Genomic DNA, 25,165 nt, shown 5'->3' with positions numbered 1-25,165 from the left:
CTATATATCCATTTTCAGGATTGTTGGTAAATTAGTTTTAATTGTTAAAAAAAAACGTTTGAATGAGAATAGTGTGTTTCTTTACTATTTAATTGTGGCATGGGTTGTTCAATGACACACTTTTATTTGTTTAAAATCAGTTGATGGTTTCATTTCAGAGAGACAAATAATCATGTTTTTTTGCAAAATTCTATATATCCGCCTCACTCTTAGCAAAATAAGTAGTACATAACTACATAAAAAAAATAACTGTACAAATTCAAAAGAATATTCAATACATTGATATGAGATCTGTATGTAAAACCTTACATTTGGCATTATAGTAATTTAGCAGATGCTCTTATCCAGAGTGACTTACAGTAAGTGCGTTCATCTTAATATAGCTAAGTGAGACAACCACGTATCAGAGTCAAATACAGTACCAGTCAAAAGTTTGGACAGACCTACTCATTCAAGGGTTTTTCTTTTACTATTTTCTACATTGTAGAATAATAGTGAAGATATCAAAACTATTAAATAACACATATGGAATCATGTAGTAGCCGAAATAGTGTTAAAATAAAAATATGTTTTATATTTGAGATTCTTCAAAAGTAGCCACCCGTTGCCTTGATGACAGGTTTGCACACTCTTGGAATTCTATCAACCAGTTTCATGAGGTAGTCACCTGGAATGCATTTCAATTAACAGGTGCACCTTGTTAAAAGTATTATTTGTGGAATTTCTTTCCTTCTTAATACGTTTGAGGCAATCAGTTGTGTTGTGACCAAGTAAGGGTTGTATTCAGAAGATAGCTGCAGAGAACAAGTTCATTAGAGTTACCAGCCTCAGAAATTGCAGCCCAATAAAGTAACAGACACATCTCAACATCAACTGTTCAGAGGAGACTGCCTGAATCAGGCCTTCATAGACAAATTGCTTCAAACAAACAACTACTAAAGGACACCAATAAGAAGAAGAGACTTGCTTGGGCCAAGAAACACAAGCAATGGACATTAGACCGGTAGAAATCTGTCCTTTGATCTGATGAGTCCAAATTGGAGATTTTTGGTTCTAACCACCTTGTCTTTGAAGACGCAGTGTAGGTGAACGGATGATCTCTGCATGTGTGGTTCTCACCATGAAGCATGGAGGAAGAGGTGTGATGGTGTGGTGGTGCTTTGTTGGTAACAGTGTCTGTGATTTATTTATAATTCAAGGCACACTTAACCAGCATGGCTACAACAGCATTCTGTAGCGATAGCCATCCCATCTGGGTTGCGCTTAGTGGGACTTGTTTTTCAACAGGAAAATGACCCAAAACACACCTTCAGGCTGTGAAAGGGCTATTTGACCTCATGATACTGGTTATGATAATGCAAAGCTGTCATCAAGGCAAAGTGTGGATACTTTGAAGGATCTCAAATTTAAAATACATTTTGATTGGTTTAAAACTTTTTTGGTAACTATTCTACAATGTAGAAAATAGTCAAAATGAAGGAAAAAACCTTGAATGAGTAGGAGTGTCCAAACTGTTGACTGGTACTGTATATAGGAAACAAACATTTCATTCCAGCTAAACAATGGGTGTATAGCATTTTGCTCAAATAAATGCATACACATCTAAAGTCGATCAATTAAACATTTGAGAACAGTAATATTTTACACACACATGAAGGAACCCATAAGTAATAATTTCTGATGAAAAAACACAAATGGGAAAAACTGTGATAATTCACAGCACAACAACAGCTCCTTCACATCTCTTTAGATATGTCACGCCCTGGCCTTAGTTATTCTTTGTTTTCTTTATTATTTTAGTTAGGTCAGGGTGTGACATGGGGGATGTATGTGTTTTTGTATTGTCTAGGGGTTTTTCTATGTCTATGGGGGCAGTGTCTAGTATAGGTGTTTGTATGTCTATGGCTGCCTAGATTGGTTCTCAATTAGAGGCAGCTGTTGTTCATTGTCTCTGATTGAGAGCCATATTTAAGGCAGCCATATTCATTGGGTATTTTGTGGGTAATTGTCTATGTCTAAACGTTAGTAGCTTGTGTCTGCACTTTCGTTTTGTAGCTTCACGGTCGTTTGTTGTTTTTGTTAGTTTGTAAAAGTGTTTCGTTCGTGTTCATCTTCGTAAATAAAAAGGAAGATGTATTCGTATCACGCTGCGCCTTGGTCTCCTCACTACGACGATCGTGACAAGATATGCCATGTTACTCTATCTCTGCTCTCAGTGAGGTATAAGAAACATAAAACCATGCATAATAAAATATAATATAACAATACTAAAGACTCTTACAGTATCATATTAATCAATGAGTTGGTGGATTAATCTTCATTGTTCGTGATTATTGTTTCTGAGAAAAGGTGTATCCATTGTCAGTTTGTAACAGTTGTTTTCAAATGTATGGATTTATGTTGCAGTATAAAATCAAATAACATGGCTATGGCCAAAATCATGTTTATAGTGAGGTTTCATTAGGGTTTGATGAGGTCACCTTGGGGTCATGATAGGGGCTGCACCAAATGATTGATGTATTATAATATTGATTATGCTTATGTTGTATTAATAGAAGGGGAAGGGCTATAAGACCCCTTCTCCACTACATTTATAGGGTCCTGGACTACAGATTAGCAATATATATATATGCATTATAAGGTGTAATATTGTTCCCCAGTTCTTTTCTAGTCTCTGTCTCTTATAAGAAACGGTCTGAGAGATGTGTGAGTTATTGCAGTCAAAACAGGGTGTCTGTGAGAAAGCCCCTCAAGGCTAAAAGAGATTCATAGACACAGAACCCTGCAGGGGAGTGAAAGAGATAAGAGACAAGTCAGACATACCACTATAAAGCAACTTGGAGTGGAAAATTACTGCTGAGCCCTTAGAAAACACTGGAACTATTGTTCTCTCCTGCAAGTTTGTTTCACTGTATATGCATGGGCTTGGTCTCATGAGAAGAAGGTGTTGACGTAGGCAGTCACATTACTAGATGTTGACTGCAAGCATATTAAAGCAACTTGGACCTTTCCTATTTCGCAGAACTCAGGAGAGACATAAGTTGTAAGTTTGATCTTTGACATCTGTCTATAGCTGTATTCTATTTAAAATATCTTAATTTTATATGTGCACATTCAGAGTATTCATTATTTGTTAAGTAAATAACGAAGCCCAGAAAAAGAAACCCAACAGGTTACATTGATACCATTGTCGTGGGGGGTGTTAATTTGACCAGTTCAGTGTTGATGTGTCCACACAGGCGCAAAGGGGTTTTAGTATAGCGTAATATCACTGTGGCCCCCGTGTAGTCACAGTGATAATGCCCTCGAAGCCGGTGTTTGGAGGATATATTGACATGGGTGTTGTTAGGCCCGACAAACTTGTTTTAATTCGTACTATTTCATCCTTCCACAAGATATAGTCCCGACACAAATCTAGGGTTGCTACCCCAGCCGGGTGGTCATTCGTTCTTTCGTATTGGTTGCGAGAGACGCGACCCAGTCGTTCATTCTAAATGTTCCATTGCCATATTGGCTGGCAACGTTCTTCTACCTTACTTGCTATCTGGCCAACTACGGCTAACTTACAGTCACGTCAAACAGTGCAGCCAGAATAACAACAGTAGCTGCATTTGCATTTGTTTAAGCTGTTTTTCTAGTAACATTTATTTGGACACATCCACAACAATGATCTAATGAGGCACAATTTCACCTGGCAGAAAATACTCTCATCAGGACACTGTTGTTAAATGTATTTGGCTAAGGTGTATGTAAACTTCTGATTTCAATTGTACATACAGTACATACACACACACATATATATATATATATATATATACACTGCTCAAAAAAATAAAGGGAACACTTAAACAACACAATGTAACTCCAAGTCAATCACACTTCTGTGAAATCAAACTGTCCACTTAGGAAGCAACACTGATTGACAATAAATTTCACATGCTGTTGTGCAAATGGAATAGACAAAAGGTGGAAATTATAGGCAATTAGCAAGACACCCCCCAATAAAGGAGTGATTCTGCAGGTGGTGACCACAGACCACTTCTCAGTTCTTATGCTTCCTGGCTGATGTTTTGGTCACTTTTGAATGCTGGCGGTGCTTTCACTCTAGTGGTAGCATGAGACGGAGTCTACAACCCACACAAGTGGCTCAGGTAGTGCAGCTCATCCAGGATGGCACATCAATGCGAGCTGTGGCAAGAAGGTTTGCTGTGTCTGTCAGCGTAGTGTCCAGAGCATGGAGGCGCTACCAGGAGACAGGCCAGTACATCAGGAGACGTGGAGGAGGCCGTAGGAGGGCAACAACCCAGCAGCAGGACCGCTACCTCCGCCTTTGTGCAAGGAGGGGCACTGCCAGAGCCCTGCATAATGACCTCCAGCAGGCCACAAATGTGCATGTGTCTGCTCAAACGGTCAGAAACAGACTCCATGAGGGTGGTATGAGGGCCCGACGTCTTTAGAAGCGTCTGCTAGACATCATCTGAGTCAATTGGGGGTGTACCTGTGGATGTATTTCAAGGCCTACCTTCAAACTCAGGGCCTCTTTGCTTGACATAATGGGAAAATCAAAAGAAATCAGCCAAGACCTCAGAAATAAAATTGTAGACCTCCACAAGTCTGGTTCATCCTTGGGAGCAATTTCCAAACACCTGAAGGTACCACGCTCATCTGTACAAACAACAGTACGCAAGTATAAACACCATGAGACCATGCAGCCGTCATACCGCTCAGGATGGAGACTCGTTCTGTCTCCTAGATATGAACGTACTTTGGTGCGAAAATTGCAAATCAATCCCAGAACAACAGCAAAGGACCTTGTGAAGATGCTTGAGGAAACAGGTACAAAAGTATCTATATCCACAGTAAAACGAGTCCTATATCGACATAATCTGAAAGGCCGCTTAGCAAGGAAGAAGCCACTGCTCCAAAACCGCCATAAAAAAGCCAGACTACGGTTTGCAACTGCACATGGGGACAAAGATCGTACTTTCTGGAGAAATGTCCTCTGGTCTGATGAAACAAAAATAGAACTGTTTGGCCATAATGTTTGGAGGAAGAAGGGGGAGGCTTGCAAGCCAAATAACAGCATCCCAACCGTGAAGCATGGGGGTGGCAGCATCATGTTGTGGGGGTGATTTGCTGCAGGAGGATCTGGTGCACTTCACAAAATAGATGGCATCATGAGGTAGGAAAATTATGTGGATATATTGAAGCAACATCTCAAGACATCAGTCAAGACGTTAGAGCATGGTCACAAATGGGTCTTCCAAATGAACAACGACCCCAAGCATACTTCTAAAGTTGTGGCAAAATGGCTTAATTTAAGTACAACAAAGTCAAGGTATTGGAGTGGCCATCACAAAGCCCTGACCTCAATCCCATAGAAAATTTGTGGGCAGAATGTGTGCGAGCAATGAGGCCTACAAACCTGACTCAGTTACATCAGCTCTGTCAGGAGGAATGGGCCAAAATTCACCCAACTTATTGTGGGAAGCTTGTGGAAGGCTACCTGAAACATTTGACCGAAGTTAAACAATTTAAAGACAATGCTACCAAATACTAATTGGGTGAATTTAATCTTCTGACCCACTGGGAATGTGATGAAAGAAATAAAATCTGAAATAAATCTTTCTCATTTCTCATTTTTATTCAAATAAATTGGTGATCCTAACTGACCAAAGAAAGATAATTTTTACTAGGATTAAATGTCAGGAATTGTGAAAAGTGAGTTTATATGTATTTGGCTAAGGTGTATGTAAACTTCCGACTTCAACTGTACCTTTATTATTCCCCGAAACCCTACCACCAGTCCCCCAATTGGAGTAAACTAATTAACAATAACACTTAGGCTTTTACCTTTAGTGTATACATAATATACACATTTTACAGACAATCTATTTTACAATAGTTATATTTTGTTTGTTTTTAGCGCTTCCTCCATTTCTGATGTCCAACCACAATGATTTATATTTGCAACTGTGCTATTTCACAACATTTCTGAACCTATATACATTTTACAGACCCCGTATGTTTTACATTGGTTATCTTGTTATTAGTCCCACTATTAATCTCAATTCAACCCCTCCCATCTATCTCTTAACACCATCCATTTGGATTTCTATTTGCCATATATTTTTCAACTGTGCTGTGATGCTTCAAAAAAGTCCTGAACCTTTCTATTCTTATAGCTTCTACAGAAATAAAATACATTTTTGCTAAAATAATTACTATATTATTGATTGATTGACTATGACTAGGTAAATGTTGCAATTCTTCAGCCATTCCTGGACCAGTAACCAAAAACGAGCTACAAATGGACAGTACCAAAATAAATGACCTAAAGCCTCCTCACAGCAAAAACTGCAGAGCTGGGAAGATTGTATCCCCCATATATATAACATTCTATAGGCTGCAAGAATTTTGAATAATAATTTAATTTTAAAATTTGAAGTTTTGAATTTGAATGTTTTGCGTGTCAATTCATAAACCATGTGCCATGGAATAGGTACATCGAAAGTCTCTTCCGAACTATTTTGCAATTTATATGGCACAGCTGTCAATTTTTTGGTCCTTATTTGAAATTGGTATATGTTTTTATTTATCACAATTTTCTTTAACCATTTATGGTCTTTAATGCAGGGCCGACAGACAAGTTCCTTAATTTTCCCCCCTTCAACTTGCCTCTTCCATTTTTGTGGTATTGCTACAATCAGTTGGTTGTAATTTTGGGTAGAGCAGACATTTCCATATGTCTGTGTTAGCTGCATGTGTGACATAACTCCACCAGTCTTATTTACAATATAATTTACAAAAATTATACCTTTTTTAAACATTTTATCGAAAAATAACGTTTTTTTTATCAATTACTATATTTGAGTTTAACCACAATATTTGTTGTATTATTTGTTCTGTCTTTTCAGCTGGATTAAACTTAAATTGCAACCAACTTTCTAAGGCTTATTTAGAAAATAACGATATTTTGGAGATGATTTCGTTTTCAAATAACCTAAAGTGAGCAGTTGTATTCTGAATAAAGGGAAAAAGGCTATTCTTCAACATGGGGGGAGACATTCTTTCTAATTTACTAGAGAACCATTTCGGATAAAAGTATAACTTTTGTATGACTGATGCCTTTAGTGAGAGGTCTAATGCTTTAATATTTAATCATTTCTGCCCTCCGAATTCATATTCGTTATATAAATAAGCCCTTTTAATTTTGTCTGGCCTTCCATTTCGATGGCAATAATAAATAGATTTGCCGATAGTGGACAACCTTTTTTTTATCCACTTGGCAGTTTAAAACTTTGAGATGTTGTAAAATAGTAAATAGTGGCTACTAGAGTTACTATACATAACTTTAACCCATTGTATAAGAGATTCTCCGAAATTGAAATATTCTAGGCATTTATATATAAACTCCAGTTGTACTTTATCAAAAGCCTTTTAAAATCAGCTATGAAAACCAGGCTTGATGTCCCCGATATTTCATAGTATTCTATTGTTTCCAGTACTTGTCTTATATTATCTCCAATGTATCATCCATGTAAAAAACCTGTCTGATTAGGATGAATCATATCTGACAATACCTTTTTAATTCTATGCGCCAAGCATTTAGCTAGAATTTTGCATCACAACACTGAGGTGGAAGAGGCCTCAGATTTTGTAAATGGACTGGATCTTTATATATTCCACTTGGATCCTGTTCCAGTAATAATGAAATCAGACCTTCTTGTTAGAAAACATAGAAAACATGCTAATAATGGTCCTCTGAGTATATATTAACTTAATCATAATGACACACCCCTCACTACTGTCATTGGTTACACTAATTGCACTGTGTGTCTATATAACCTGGTTCAAGTATGTATGACATTACCCTGAGGAAGCTGGGATGCCGAAACGTTGGTGAATTAAATTAAATTGCTGGGAGATTGTTACATGGAGTGTGCGACCTTCTTTATTTTGATAGTTTATAGTTTATTCGCTGTTGGTCAGCAACTCCACACAAACATTTTTCTGGGTGTGCGCCAGCTCATGTTTTTTTAACCTCTGAGTATATCAAAAAAGTTTGTTATAAGTTTGGTATATCTTTTTCTTATTATTAGTAGTAAAAAGATCCATACAATTAGCTTCGGTTAGTGGAGATGGAGGAGACTGGAACAAAATCATATTCTTAAAGTGCTTTACTTCCTGTTTCAAAATATCATTTGGTGAATCATGCATGACTCCATCATTTGTAACACGTTTCAATGCATTTCTTTTCGAAGCATTTATATGTTGAAGATTGAAAAATAATTTGGTGCGTTTTTCCCCATATTCCGTCCAGTTCGCTTTATTTGTATAATATATTACACTGGATCTTTCTTGAATAAGTTCCTGAATTTTTGGGGGTTTTTCCTCTAACTTATTCTGTGCCTCTATAGGACAGTTTTTATTTCTATCTAACTGTACTGTTATTCCTTCAATTTCCTTTATTAATATGGACTCTTTTGATCTAAATTGCTTTTGTTTTCTAGATGAGTACTGAATTGCATGTCCTCTAAAGGCACATTTAAAAGTGTCCCATACAATAAGGGGATCTGTTATGTTGGAAAACGTTATCATCCAGTAGGGCCACGTGGAAATTCTGTAAGAGTAATATATATACAATTATGTGATGATCCGACCGTATTCTGTCCCCTATCAATACTTTTTGAACTTTTGGTGCCAGAGAGAATGACATAAGAAAGTAATCAAGATGACTAGCTTGATTAAGCCTCCGCCATGTATATCTCACTAGGTCAGGGTATTTAAGCCTCCATATATCCACTTATTCCAATATATCCATGACATTCATGACTTTCTTAAGTGCCTGAGGGTGATAATTTGTAGTGTGATTTCCTTTACGGTCCAAAGAGGTATTTAAAACTGTATTAAAATCCCCCACCATAATAATATAGTCTGGTGTTGCTTGTAGAGTTGATAAATTCTTACATATATTTTCAAAGAAGCTTGGATCATCATTATTTAACTGTATTGGTTAATAAACCATATCTGTTTATAGTCCAATGACATATTTAAAATAATCCATCTACTTTGATGATCTGTTTGGACAATTTGCATATTTGGATCAAAATTACTGTTAATTGATATCATCACCCCTTTTGAGTTTCTTTGCCCATGGGAGAAATATATTTCACCCCCCGAGTCCTTTTTCTATAAAACTTAATCTAAAATTGTTGAATGAGTTTCCTGTAAACAATAGATATTATATTCCTTCTCTTTTACCCAGGTAAATACTGATGGTCTTTTCTTATTACATTACAATTATAACTGGCTATACTTATTTCACCACTTACCATCATGAGACACAAGTTTCAATTCTATTTATCAACATATATGTTTGTAAACGTCCCTTTAAAAAGTAACATGATGATTGAGTGTCTATATAGCTGTACCATGATCTTTACATTGCTACTAGGTAAACCTCCAATTGGTCCCCACTATTCCACCCGCTGAAAGCCCTCCTCATCCCGTGTTGGGTTGTCATCCCAATGCCCGGCAGACCACCCCCGACCCCCCGGATCCCATAGCCCCGGAGAGACCGGGACCCATCCTTCGAAAAGAGTACACTGTACCACCCACAGAACAGAAGCAGATCAACCGCCAAATGCATTTGTATTATATAAACCCTTAGAAAAAAATATATATAGTTAAAAAATCCTGTTAATCTTATTTTCCATAATTAACTATTCATATTTGTATTAATGCAGGCAATATATGCAAAGGATTTTTACCTCTCTCCACTTTCGCCATTAACAAAATTACGTTATGGCAAGCAATTATTATATTAGCAAAGAATTATTGTGAATCAGAGCAGATCCCCACCAACTTCAACCTGTTCCATAATCAAGACCTCTACATATACTCAGTCCTGCCACTTCCACACTGCCAGATTGTAATCTCTGCTCATTCAGTCTACGGTCCTAGCCGTTTGTTACTATTCAGATCCTATTATCCGTTTGTTCCTGTTTTCCCTTGCCTGACTCTGTTTTCCTCTCCTCTACAGTTCTGCCCACTCTGACTCTGGTCCCTGTTTCCAGTCCCACGTCTCGTCATCCTGCTATTTTGTCCTGGATTCCGCATTCTACTACCCCATTGGATTACCTTAAGGACCTGCTTACCCTGTCTCAACCCCTCTAGCTCCAGCTTCAGCCTCCGCTCCTGGTTTCCAGCAACCCGCCCGAGCTTCCCATGACCTGCACTCCATCTCCCCCTGTGTCTCAATAAATACCTTGGTTACTTCATCCCAGTCTCCTCGTCTGAGTCTGCTCTTGGGTTCCCGTGTTCCACTCTGCGTAACAGTATGACCGGGCCAAAAAGATTAACCCTGCAGACTCAGCTACTCTCTACCAAACCCTCGTCAGCCAAGGCGCCCTGCTCGAGCAACATGACCAAACGCTGAAGACCCTTCGCCCAGAGCTCACGACCAGTTCCAAGTCCTTCTCCACCACTCCGGGACCCGTTTGTTCTGACTCCCGAGCATTACGATGGTAACCTCAGAGTGTGCAGAGCATTTTTGGTTCAATGTTCATGAGTATTTGAGCAACAGCCCTACTCTTATGCCATTCGAACGGGCCAAGATTTACTTTCTGATTGGCTACCTCAGTGGAGCAGCACTTTCCTGGGCCACGGCGGTGTGGGAGAGACAGTCCCCCATCTGCATCTCCTATTCCAGATTCACGGAAGAGATAAAGAAAGTCTTCGACCACCCGGTCTGTGGTAAGGATGCCGCTAAACGACTCCTGTCCCTCCGTCAAGGCCCCCATAGTGTTGCTGAGATGGCATGTGAGTTCAGCACCCTCACCCCTGAGAGTGGCTGGAATGAGGAGGCCCTTCAGGGAGCATTCCAGAACGCGCTCACAGAGACCCTCAAGGACGAGTTGGTGTCCAGGGATGAGCCGAATGGACTTGATGAACTCATCTCTCTCACTATCCGCATCAACAACCGTCTCCATGAGCGTCGGAGGGTAGATAGGGTTGCATGTCCTATAACATCTGATTCAGTGCCATTCCGGTGGGTTTCTAGGGTATAGGGTTGTGGACCGTTCCGTTATTGGCCTTATAGAGTTGGTTGAGTGTGGTCTTCGTGCCAGCATATGTCTGTGGTGGTAAATAGACAGCTACGAATAATACAGATGATAACTCTCTTGGTAGATAGTGTGCTGTTATTGACGAAGACACACACCCCCACCCCTCGTCTTAACAGACGTAGCTTCTCTGTTCTGCCGGTGCATTGAAAATCCCTCCAGCTCTTTTAACCTTACTATAAACATTAAACATTTTTGAACTTACATGTACATGTCTATTATTACTGTGTATGGACATCACCATGACAAACTCCAGACTCATCAGTTCCATTATTCAGTGACCGTTAGAGCAGGGCTCACTGTAATGTCAGTTCATGCTACCTATAATGGGAAGTTCAGAGCTGAGTGTCTGATTATAACGGGATGAAGGGGAGGAAGACTTTGAATAGCCCGCCCTCTAGAGGTTTAAATACAGACTGAGAGGGAGAGATGTTCTTATAAGGTTGATATTGGCAGCATTGTTTCTCAGAACAGCACAGGATGACAGAATCTATTGGGACTAATACAATATACTTGTCCCATACTTGTTCCATACTTGTTCCATACTTGTTCCATACTTGTTCCATTACTCTTTAACATAAATGATCATCACTGTTCTATATGAGAGCATCTAGATTGTCTGCATCACGTTTTGGTATGGCAACAGCACCGCCCTTGATCACATGGTGCTACAGGGGGTGGTTTGGACAGCCCAATACATTACTGGGGCTGAGCCCCCTGCCATCCAGGACTTCTGTGAAAAGAAGGCCCGGAAAATATATAAAATAAATTGTTAAATGCTCCAACCACCGAAGCCACATATTGTTCTCTCTGCTTCCGCTTGGCAAGCAGCAACGAAGCACCAAGTCTGACACTAAACGGCTCCTGAACAGCTTCTATCCCCAAGCCATAAGACTGCTAAATAGCTAACAGAATGGCTAGAGTATCCCTGCACATTGTAAATATGGTCTTGGAACTGACTTTATATACAGAAGCTTCTCTTCTTTCTCATGTTCTTTTTATTTCATGTGTGTTTTTGTTCTACCTTATGTTATTGTTTTGTGCTACATTGATATTGATTACTGCATTGTTAGGTTTGGAGCTTGCAAGAAAGGCATTACACTGTTCTTGTGCACATAACTTAATTCTGTTTGCTGAAATTTGAAATCTGGTTTCACGCAATTAAGATCCCCAAATTGAAAGACATGACTAAATTAATGGTTTTAGCTGCTAGAGATTGATAAATATTTGACAGATTGACTGCATATATGAAATCAGGATTTCATCAGGATATTCATACAGTTATCTTGACAGGTTGTCAGGAATATTTTATGCTTTTCAAGTTATACATATCTTTTTTATATTCGGGTTATAATTTACAGTGTGATGTGTTTACTCAACCCTATAGTGTTGGTGGGGTCATGGGATTGATGTTAACAGAGACTGGAGCTGAGGGTTTTGTACAGCTGCTTCACCAGCTCCAGTCACTGTGTCTGTCCAGTACAATAATAAACATCTGAGTCCTCTGATCTCAGACTCTTGGCCTCTAAGAACTGTGTGTTTATGGAGACATCCTCAGTCAGAGTGAACTGTCCTATCAGGGAGTCTGAGCAGGTAGCAGAGTTTGAACAAGAGTTAATTATACCAGCCCACTCCAGTCTTTTTCCTGGTTGCTGCCTTATCCAGGTTATATAATAGTCTGTCGTTGTAAACCCATATGTTTTGCATGATCATTTAACAGTCTCCTTGACTGATCCAGTCTGATATCACAACAAACACTTGCAAAACAAAAACATTTTAATATTCAGTTGAAGATGTGGCATTTACACTAATATTGAGTTTAACCATGATACTCAGACATTCTTCAGTCACCATGTAGTGTTTTACTTACTGTGTATGGACATCACCATGACAACTAAACTCCAGAGGCTCATCAGTTCCATTGTTCAGTATTAGTTATTGCAGGGCTCATTGTAATGTTTAACTTACTGTATGTGACAACTAAACTCCAGGCAGTGCTCATTGTTCAGTGATAGTCAGGTTAGTGCAGGACTTGTTGTAATGTCAGTCCAAGCTGGCTATAATAAAAAATTCCAGAGCTGAGTGTCTGATTATAAAGAGATGAAGGGGGGAGAGACGTTGCATAGACCGCCCTCTAGAGGTTTAAATGGAGACTAAGATAGAGATATCTTCAGCTCTACTCCCTGGTTCCCTCCCTCCCCTCCGTCTTTCATTCTTCTCTCTTTGTCACATTTTTCATAAGCGGTGTTCACAAGAGATGTGTGTTTTTTCTTTTTATACAATGCTGAAGAGCTAAGAAACAGGAATATTTCCCAATGTGGGAATTATATGTATCTCTTACTGCTTATCCCCTCTTAGGAATCTATTGTGGAGTTCCCCAGGGATCTATAATTGGTTCATGACTGTTTTTAGTTTGAGTGTATTTCTGTTTGATCACATTAATATAATTCTGTCTGATAAAGATGCTCAAAACATAATAGCTAATATGAAGTCTGTGTTGCATAAAATGTACTTCTGTGTTATTGTAAATAGTATGTTTTCGCTGTTTATAATGTGTGTGTGGATGTTTTATTTAGATAACATTGATATCAGTGGACAGTGTGTTTTCCACTGCTGTTGAGTAGTGTGTGTGTGTGTGTGTTTAAAGAACTGACACGCATTATTGCCCGTTTTTGCATGGCGATGCAGGCTTCTTTGTCACTGTCTTTGGCACAATAATAAACAACAGAGTCTTCAGTCTTCAGCCTTTTCACCTCTAAGTACAGCTGGTTTTTGGAGCTGTATTTGGTGATGGTGAACTGGCCCTGTAGAGACTGGGCAAATATAGTGCCAGTGTCAATGTGGCCAATCCACTCTAGTCCTTTCCCTGGTTTCTGACGGATCCAGTGTAACCAGCTCAGGGGTAATCCAGACACAGTACAATACAGTGTTACTGACTCTCCAGGGCTCTTCACCACTGGCTCAGAGGTGAGTGACTGTCCCTGAACAGCTGAAACACAGACAGAGAGTTTAGATGACTATCACCCACCAGCCAATTAGCACAGCTCCTCTCCTGTCTCCTACACTGGAAACACAAAACTCACCTGAGATGAGAGCCAGGAGGAACACACATTCTAGAACTCTCATTGTGGGACGGATCTAAAATTCTGTAAAAGTAGAAGCACAGACTGGGAGTGGTCGTCGTAACTGACTGAGGGAGATGGTCTGTGGAGGGCAGTTATATCAGACTATTGAAATGGGAGGAGACCTTGGGTCTATGTGAACAGAAACACATTTGCATCTCTATGGTGTTAAATGTTTCTCCCCGTAGATCTTGTGGTCTAAAATACTATGTTTACTGGTACTGTTCAGAAAGGTTTTGGTGAAAACTCAAGGTGTAGATGTAATAGTGACATAGCCACTTATTGTGCCAGTGTATCAATAATACGTTTTGGGTCCTTGAAACGCGCAATATACTGTGCATTCGGAAAGTATTCAGACCCCTTGACTTTTTCCAATTTGTTACGTTACAGCCTTGTATTAAATGATTGTTTTCCCTCAACAATCTATATACAGTACCCCATAATGACAAAGCGAAAACAGATATTTATCAAATTTAAAAACATAAATACCTTCCTTCATTATCTCCCCTCCCTGTCCTTTATTCTCCTCGCTGAATTTCAGATTTTACATATAGGTGTCAGAGTCGTGTGTATAGGTGGCAGGGAAGGTGGTAATGTGAGCAGCAACGTGCCTAAAACCCCGGATAAACCTCCAGTAGTAATTACACACGGCTGCAATGCGGTCGCTCTCCATCTCCACTCCTGATGTGGAAATCCGATGCCCTAGGAAGGAGATGGATTGTTGGAAGAACAAGCATTTCTCAGCCTTGACATATAGATCATGCTCCAACAGGCGACCAAGCACTTTGCGCACCAGGGACACATGCTCTGTGCGTGTAGCGGAGTATATCAGGATATCATCGATATACACCACTACACCCTGCCCGTGCAGGTCTCTGAAAATCTCGTCTACAAATGATTGGAAGACTGATGGAGCATTCATCGACCCATATGGCATGACAAGGTACTCATAAAGACCTGAGGTGGTGCTAAATGCCGTTTTCCACTCATCACCCTTCCGAATACGCACCAGATTGTACGCACTCCTGAGATCCAATTTAGTGAAGAAGCGTGCCCCGTGCATTGACTCAATAACTGTAGGGATAAGAGGTAGCGAGTAACTATATTTCACCGTAATTTTATTGAGACCTCGATAATCAATGCACGGGCGTAAACCGCCATCTTTCTTCTTCACAAAAAAGAAACTCCAGGAGACGGGTGAAATGGAGGGCTGAATGTACCCCTGACGCAGGGATTCAGAGACATATGTATCCATAGCCACCGTCTCCATTTGCGACAGGGGATACACGTGACTCCTGGGATATGCAGCGTCTACCAGGAGATCTATCGCACAATCACCCCGTCGATGGGGTGGAAATTGAGTCGCCTTCTTTTTACAGAAGGCGAGAGCCAAATCGGCATATTCTGGGGAAATGCGCACGGTGGAGACCTGGTCTGGACTTTCCACCGTAGTAGCACCAACGGAAACCCCTAAACACCTACCTGAGCACTCTCGCGACCACCCCGTGAGAGCCCTCTGTGGCCAAGAAACAGTGGGGTTATGACAAGCTAACCAGGGTAGGCCTAGCACCACAGAATACGCAGGAGAATCAATAAGGAAAATACTAATCTTCTCCTTGTGACCCCCCTGCGTTATCATACACAAAGGAGCGGTGGCCTCCCTGATAAACCCTGACCCTAATGGTCGACTATCTAAGGCATGATCAGGGAAAGGCATATCCACAGGAACAATAGGGATCCCTAAACTATGAGCTAAACTTTTATTAATGAAATTCCCAGCCGCGCCTGAATCTACTAGCGCCTTATACTGGGAATGCAGGGGGGGGGGGGGGGGGAAATCAGGAAAAGTGACAGAGACAAACATTACTGCAACAGAGGGCTGTGGATGAGAATGGTGCCTACTCACCTGGGGTGATGCCAGAGTGCCCTGCCTGCTGTCTCTATTCCCAGAGAAACCAACCCGGCACCGACCAGCAGTGTGCCCTCTGCGACCACATATGGTGCTCGAGCGGGAACCCCCTCCGGTCTCCCTGCGCACCATCCCTCCCAACTCCATAGGTTCGGGAGAGAGGGTGTGGGAGGATGGAACAACCAGACCCCGATCTAGATGTCCACGAGTAGCCAGCATGTTGTCCAGCCTGATGGACATGTCCACCAGCTGGTCGAAGGTGAGGGTGGTGTCTCTACAGCCAGCTCCCGACGGACGTCCTCGCGTAGACTACAGCGGTAATGGTCGATCAGGGCCCTGTCGCTCCATCCAGCGCCGGCAGCCAGAGTCCTAAACTCCAGAGCAAACTCCTGTGAACTCCTCGTCTCCTGCCTCAGATGATAGAGGCGCTCACCCGCCGCTCTGCCTTCGGGTGGGTGGTCGAATACTGTCCTGAAATGGCGGGTGAACTCCTCAAAATGGTCCAACGCCGCATCCTCCTCTCCACACACAGCGCTGGCCCACTCCAGGGCTTTCCCGGTGAGGCACGTGACGAGGGCGCAACTCTTCTCACGGTCCGATGGAGCTGGGTGGACCGTGGCCAGATACAAGTTTAGTTTAAGGAGAAAACCCTGGCAGCCGGCAGTATCTCCGTTGTATCCCTTAGGTAGGGATAAATGGATCCTGTAAAATTCAGGAGGGGAAAAGGCGTGCTGGTGGAGGCGCTGGAAAAACTCCCTGGCTCTCCCAGCGGTCCATATTCTGGACAACGCGATCCATGGCGGCGCTCAGATTTTCAATCATATCCGCTTGTTCCATGACGCGTTCCTCCACCTCCATGGACATAGTACCTTATCCTGCTGACTTCATTTTTGGTCAGAGATTCTGTCAGAGTCGTGTGTATAGGTGGCAGGGAGGTCAGGCGCAGGAGAGTCAAAATGGAGTGTAATGGAGTCTCTTTAATTAGCAGTCCACTAAACATACTCCAAATACTAAAATGTACATCAAATACAAAAGTGGGTACGAGGACCCGTCGCACACCTATACAGACATATATACAACACTGACATAAAAACAATCTCTGACAAAGACATGAGGGGAAACAGAGGGTTAAATACACAACAGGTAATGAATGTGATTGAAACCAGGTGTGTAGAAAGACAAGACAAAACCAATGGAAAATGAAAAATGGATCAATGATGGCTAGAAGACCAGTGACGTCGACCGCCGAACACCGCCCGAACAAGGAGAGGCAACAACTTCGGCAGAAGTCGTGACAATAGGATGTTCAGACTAGATATGTTTGATATTTTATACAGTGCTGAACAACACAAACAAGAGCATTTCCCTATGTGGAACAATACAAGTTGTATTGAATTAGATATATCTCTTACTGCTAAACCCTCTTGTGAATCTTTGGGGAGTTCCCCAGGGATCTATAATTGATCCATTACTGTTTTTAGTTTCAGTATATTTCTGTTTGATGATCACATTAATATAATTCTGTCCAATACAAAATACTCAAAATGTAATTGCTAATATGAACAAAATTCTGTAAAGTTGACTTTGAGTTCATGTAAATTATGTGCTTTCACTGTTGTAATGTGTGTGGATTATTTTATGGGGGTAATACTGATATCAGTGTTTTTTCCACTCCTGTTGAGTACTTCTGCTCTCTCATAGAAGGTGTGTCTGAACGACAGATGCGCATCATTGCCTCTCATACTGTGATCAGTGTTGAACAGTTTTTGTACGGTGCTGCAGCCTCTTGTGTCACTGTGTCTCTGGCACAATAAAAAACAGCAGAGTCTTCAGTCTTCAGACTGTTTGCCTTCAAGTACAGCTGGTTTTTAGAGTTGTCTTTGGTGATGGTGAACTGGCCCTGGAGAGACTGGGCATAATAAGCTGTGGTGCCAGTGTCAATGTATCCAATCCACTCTAGTCCTTTCCCTGGTTTCTGATGGATCCAGTGCATGTTGTAGCTACCCATGGAGAAACCAGACACAGTACAGGACAGTGTTACTGACTCTCCAGGGCTCTTCACCACTGACTCAGAGGAGGTGAGTGACTGTCCCTGAACAGCTGAAACACAGACAGAGAGTTTAGATGACTATCACCCACCAGCCAATTAGCACAGCTCCTCTCCTGTCTCCTACACTGGAAAGACATAACTCACCTGAGATGAGAGCCAGGAGGAACACACATTCTAGAACTCTCATTGTGGGACGGATCTAAAATTCTGTAAAAGTAGAAGCACAGACTGGGAGTGGTCGTCTTGACTGAGGGAGATGGTCTGTGGAGGGCAGTTATATCAGACTATTGAAATGGGAGGAGACCTTGGGTCTATGTGAACAGAAACACATTTGCATCTCTATGGTGTTAAATGTTTCTCCCCGTAGATCTTGTGGTCTAAAATACTATGTTTACTGGTACTGTTCAGAAAGGTTTTGGTGAAAACTCAAGGTGTAGATGTAATAGTGACATAGCCACTTATTGTGCCAGTGTATCAATAAAAAGTTTTATTTTATGGAGCAGTTCTTTGATTGATATTATTATATTATATTATATTGAATCAATGAGGGCCATATGTGGCACTTGTGTTTGATTCACATGGGTATTCAGTTTTTGTACAGGTCCGGTCCTGGTTTGTATCACTGTGGTCAGCACTGTGCTGTCTCTGGTGATACTGAACTTGTTTTTCAGCTTTTCACTATAATATATGTTACTACTGCAACATTTCTATCAACCCACTCTAATGCTTATCCTGCAGGCTGTCGTATCCTACCTGTACAGTAGCTTTTAGAGTCTAAGATGTTGGGGGAGGGTGGGGGTGCAAAGCTGACACATGGAATTGTTTTAAGACCTTCATTCTATGGATAATTTAGCTATTTGATTTGGAATTTTAGGACCCCTTTAGGTATTAACATCAACAACTTGATTGGAATCCACCTGTGGTAAATTCAATTGATTGGACATGATTTGGAAAGAGTGTGCAATGCTGTCATCAAGGCAAAGGGTGGCTATTTGAAGAATCTCAAATATAACATATATTCTGATTTGTTTAACACTTTTCTGGTTTCTACATGATTCAATGTGTTATTTTATAGTCATTTTTATCTCTCCCGTCAGGTGGTCCACCTTCCCTGTGGCCGACATGGTTGCTGTATGGATAGCAGAGAGGACATGGATATCTCGTTTGTCATGTCACTTTACTGCCAGCTGTTGACCATTCTCCTTGAACTCCGCCTCCCCTCTCTGCATCTTCCTGCATCCGAATGCCGGAATCCCCTTCCTGTTTGACCTGACTGTGCCACTGGCCCCTGTGCTGTTGGAGAGCAGATGCTGGAAGAGTGTGGGACTGCTGTAACAATTGTCCATATACAAAGTGTGTCCCTTGCTGAGATGAGGAGCCAACATGGTCATCACCACGGACTCGGACACCATAAGGCCCTCATACTCATCAATGCATAGGTCCTTGTACGGCACAAAGACTCAACCAAATGCTATTGTCAGGCTGGTAAGAACGTTTCTTATTTTGTATAACGGGTCATTTAGGGTGGCAGTAGCATTGTTGACGAAATGCAGTCATCACAGCAGAACTAGGAAGCTGTCTTGGGAAAAGAGGGTGGCAAAGAAGGGAGTTGCAAACATAGGATCTGTGCTCCAGTATTCTCTTAGGGAGTTCTTCTTTACTATCCCCATGAGATGGACTGTCACCAGGAAGGTATACATTTCACGAATTGTGGTTGTCCCCCACACTCCTGGCTCTCTCTTCTCCTGTAGCTCCAAGGGATAGCGATTGGTCTCTACTATGTCTCCCACCAACTCCTCTGTCAGAAACAACTTGAAGCACTCTGCCTCAGATGGAAATGGCAAGGGGTGTTGCACTCCAGACTGGCACTCATCAAAGCAAACAGCAGGGCCAGGAGGGGTGAAATGGCTTTCAGCCTTCCAGCTACCACATAACTCCTGTACTTCATCCACTGTCGGTCTGCCTCCATTACCACCAGCATCTTCAAAGGGAACTGGGACTTTGTCAGTGGACAAGGGGTCCTCAGATTCAGGCTTCTCAATGGCTGGGGCGCAGCTCCTCACTGTCACTGTCAGAATCTGATTCCTGACTGTCACACTCAAACTTATTGTCAGAATTTTAAAAAATATCCAGAATTTCCACGTTTGTGAGTTGTCTCCTTTTGAAAGACATTGCTAATGCTACAGCTTAGCTCACTAGCTACATACATTAACAACACTGAATGGCTCAGCGTGGGAGTGAGCTATGGAACCCTGACCTGTTCACCGGACATGCTACCTTGTCCGGGACCTGCTGTTTTCAACTCTCTAGAGACAGCAGCAGTGGTATAGATACTCTGAATGATCGGCTATGGAAAGCCAACTGACATTTACTCCTGTGGTGCTGACCTGTTGCACCCTCGACAACCACTGTGAAAATTATTATTTGACCCTGCTGGTCATCTATGAACATTTAAACATCTTGGCCATGTTCTGTTATAATCTCCACCTGGCACAGCGAGTGAGAGGATTGGCCACCCCTAATAGCCTGGTTCCTCTCTAGGTTTCTTCCTAGGTTCTGGCCTTTCTAGGGAGTATTTCCTAGCCACCGTGCTTCTACACCTGCATTGCTTGCTGTTTGGGGTTTTAGGCTGGGTTTCTGTACAGCACTTTGTGACATCAGCTGATGTAAGAAGGGCTTTATAAATTAATATTATTGATTGATTGATTGATTGAGTGAGAGGTTACGTGATTGACTGCCAGCACGCGCCATTTGTATCAATAAATCACAATCAGAAAATGTTTTGTGTGGTAATTATTGATATATTTTGATATATATTAATATATATATATGTTTTCAAGTAACGGTGATAAATCATGCATTCCGATTCTTGCAAAGATTGTAATGGGCACATATTATGTGTGTGAAATACTTTTTTTAAGGTTGTACTGATTATGATGAGCTAAGCTAATTCCAGCTATGTGTGTGGAGCCATGTTTGTTGAAATACAATGCATTCTGGGTTTCACGTAATCGTCTGTTGGACCAAAGATGCTATAACAAAATGAGGTGAGTAAGGGTTCACACATTTTTTGAGAACCTCAGGAAGTGAATGGTGGGATGTGAATGATGGTAGATGACACACCCCTTCAACATGCATACTATAACCTCTCTTCGGTAGGGGGCAGTTTTTTCACGTCCGGATGAAAAGTGTGCCCAAAGTAAACTGCCTGTTACTCAGGTCCAGAAGATAGGATATGCATATAGAAAACACTCTAAAGTTTCCAAAACTGTTAAAATAATGTCTGTGAGTATAACAGAATTGATATGGCAGGCAAAACCCTGAGGACAAACCACCCCCCCCCCCAAGAAATTCAGCCTACCACTATTTTCAATGGCTGTCACTTTTATTATAAGTTGAAGTCATCCCAGATTGCAGTTCCTAGGGCTTCCACTAGATGTCAACAGTCATTGAAACAAGTTTCAGGCTCGTTTTTGGAAAAATTTGCCAGAAATTGTCGTTTTTCTAGGTGGCTCCCATTTTGGCTGTAGTATTTCCAAGCGCGTGCATGAGAGCGCGTTCTTTGGTATTTTCCTCCGGTAAAGACAATAACGATTCTCCGTCTTAAATGTTATCGTTTATTTACATATTAGGGTACCTAAGGTTTGATTATAAACATTGTTTGACTTGTTTTGAAAAGTTTATTGGTAACGTTTGGGATCCATTTTGTATGCATTTTGATGGAGGGAAACTGGGTGGACTATTGACTGAAGCGCGCCAGCTAAACTGAGTTTTTATGGATATAAATAAGGACATTATCGAACAAAATGACCATTTGTGATGTAACTGGGACCTTTTGGAGTGCCAACTGAAGAAGATCATCAAAGGTAAGGCATTTTTTATATCGCTATTTCTGACTTTCGTGTAGCACGTGCTTGGTTGAAATATGTTTTTCATGGTTTTGTATGCGGGGCGCTGTCCTCAGATAATCACATGGTATGCTTTTGCCGTAAAGCCTTTTTGAAATCTGAAACAGTGGCTGGATAAACAAGAAGTTAACTTCTTTGATATAGGGGGCAGCATTTTCACTTTTGGATGAATTACGTGCCCATAGTGAACTGCCTCATACTCTGTCCCAGATGCTAATATATGCATATTAGTATTACTATTGGATAGAAAACACTCTGAAGTTTCTGAAACTGTTTGAATGATGTCTGTGAGTATAACAAAACTCATATGGCAGGCAAAAACCTGAGAAAAAATCCAAACAGGAAGTGAAAATTCTGAGAGTGGTCGTTGTTAACTTCTTATGGCTGCAAGGCAAAGTGTTGAGTAGCCAGTGAAATCGTGCCCATTTCAAACGGCCTCCTACTCAAATCTTGCTCGTACAATATGAATATTATTATTCTTTTTGGATAGAAAACACTTTCTAGTTTCTAAAACAGTTGGAATTATTTGAATTTGAGTGAAACACAAGTCCTTCTGCAGCACTTTTCCTGACCAGGAAGTGAAATGTCAGAAATCAATGCTTTTTTCAACTTGATGCCTATACATGGTCTTGACACTTAGGAGTCTGCTGACACTCTATACGCCTTCCTATTGGTGTAAAGAGGATGTCAGAGAATAAATTTTTGTGCTCATCTTGTTCTGTGGTGGAAAAAAACCTATATCTTTGACTTGACCGTCCACTTCCGGTACTCTGAAGGAAGTGGGACTGACTTCTGTTTTGCATTCGTAACGAACGGCTAACATCTCCGGCTCGAATTTTTTTTGATACATGTGACCATATCATCGTAATGTATGTTTTTTCAATATAGTTTAATCAGATTATTGAAACTTTATTCGGGAGTTTTGCCGTGTTCCGTCCACTGACTGTGTTTACGTTGGAGAAATTTATGCCATCGGCTAGTGCCAATGCTAATTGAAGAGGGACATTTGCCATTCTGAATCGAAACAACGACTCATCTGGACAGAGGACACGTTCTTCAACATTCTGATGAAAGATCAGCAAAAGTAAGACCCATTTTATGATGTTATTTCATATATCTGTCGTGCATGTGAACTGGCCGTGGGCGCCCAATTATTTCTGTCTATTGTAGCTACGCTAATATAGCGATACATTTTGTTTGCGCTGTAAAACATTTAATAAATCGGAAATATTGTTGGGAATCACAAGTTGCCTATCTTTCAATTGCTGCAAACTATATATTTTTCGGAAATGTTTTATGATGAGTAATTAGCTATTTGACGTTGGTGTCTGTAAATATTATGGCTGATTTCCGTGCACTTTCTGATTGTAGCTGAAATGTAAAATATGATTTATACCTGAAATATGCAAATTTTTCGAACAAAAATATGCTATACAATAAATATGTTATCAGACTGTCATCTGATGAATTTGTTTCTTGGTTAGTGGCTATTTATATCTTTATTTGGTCGAATTTGTGATAGCACCTGATGGAGTAAGAAACTGATGGAGTTAGAAAAGTGGTGTCATTTGCTAACGTGGTTAGCTAATAGATTTACATATTTTGTCTTCCCTGTAAAACATTTTAAAAATCGGACATGTTGGTTTGATTCACAAGAAGTTTATCTTTCATCTGGTGTCTTGGACTTGTTAATGTGTGAAAGTTAAATATTTTTAAAAACTAGCTTTTGAATTTCGCGCCCTGCACTTGAGCTGGATGTTGTCATAAGTGTACCGGTGTCGGGCTGCCCCCGTAAAAGGTTAAAGTCATCGCCTATTCAATTCCATGTAATATATGGATCTGTTTGCAATTCATACGCCTTCCACTAGATGTCAACAGTCAGTAGAACGTGGAATGAAGTTTATGCTGTGTTGTGGGACCGGATGGGAGGGGAATGAGTCAGCTGTCTGGCAGATTGCCAGTTCTTGGTCACGCACTTTCCTCATGATATCTTCATGCGTTCCATTACTTATACAGACATGAAAGAATGCTTCGGTTGGAACGTTTTTGGATATAAATGATAACAACATCTTGAAGATTGATTCTTAACTAAATTTGACCAGTTTATTCGACCTAGAATATAACTTTTTGAAGTTTTCGTCCGACGTTTGCCTGCATCTGTGCGAGCGTTTGGACACATGTACTACACATGCTAGCAACATTAGCTAATTGGACATAAGTAATGGACATTATTGAACAAAACAACGATTTATTGTGGAACTAGGATTCCTGCCACTGCATTCTGATGAAGATAATCAAAGGTAAGGGAATATTTATGATGTAATTTCGTATTTCTGTTGACTCCAACATGGCGGAGAAATGTTGTTAAATCTGAGCACCATCTCAGATTATTGCATGGTGTGCTTTTTACGTAATTCTTTTTTTAAATCTGACACAGCGGTTGCATTAAGAACAAGTGTATCTTTAATTATATGTAAAACATGTATCTTTCATCAAAGTTTATGATGAGTATTTCTGTTATTTGACATGGCTCTCTGTAATTACTCCGGATATTTTGGAGGCATTTCTGAACATGGCGCCAATGTACACCGAGATTTGTGGATATAAATATGCACATTATCGAACAAAACATAAATCTATTGTGTAAAATGATGTCATATGAGTGTCATATGATGATGTTCAAAGGTTAGTGATTAATTTTATCTCTATTTCTGTTTTTTGTGACTACTATATCTTGCTGGGAAAATGTCTGTTTTTCTGGGGCTATGTACTGAGCTAACATAATTGTTTGGTGTGCTTTCCCCATAAATCCTTTTTGAAATCAGACATGTTGGCTGGATTCACAACATGTGTAGCTTTAATTTGTTGTCTTTCATGTGTGATTTCATGAAAGATTGATTTTTATAGTAATATATTGGAATTTGGCGCGCTACATTTTTTCTGGATTTTGGCCAAGTGGGACACTACCGTCCCACCTATCCTAGAGAAGTTAAGCTTTTTTTGATGTATTACACTTGTGATTTTATGAAAGTTAAATATTTGTAATTCTG

At 40.7% G+C, this 25,165-nt stretch overlaps 2 gene segments (V, D, J or C); both read right to left on the bottom strand.

The window, feature by feature from the left end:
* Window positions 1–11,722: 11,722 nt before the first annotated feature.
* On the bottom strand, window positions 11,723–14,252 carry LOC120034010. The segment is given in 3 exon segments: window positions 11,723–11,794; window positions 13,781–14,115; window positions 14,210–14,252. Coding segments are annotated over 3 exon segments (450 nt in total).
* A 3,643-nt stretch (window positions 14,253–17,895) lies between these two features.
* On the bottom strand, window positions 17,896–18,450 carry LOC120034009. The segment is given in 2 exon segments: window positions 17,896–18,257; window positions 18,352–18,450. Coding segments are annotated over 2 exon segments (405 nt in total).
* Window positions 18,451–25,165: the final 6,715 nt, after the last annotated feature.

Source organism: Salvelinus namaycush, chromosome 41 (genome assembly GCF_016432855.1).
Source record: "Salvelinus namaycush isolate Seneca chromosome 41, SaNama_1.0, whole genome shotgun sequence".
Taxonomy (NCBI): Eukaryota; Metazoa; Chordata; class Actinopteri; order Salmoniformes; family Salmonidae; genus Salvelinus; species Salvelinus namaycush.
The sequence above is the reverse complement of the archived record's forward strand: the minus strand, read 5'-3'. Positions and strand labels throughout refer to the sequence as shown.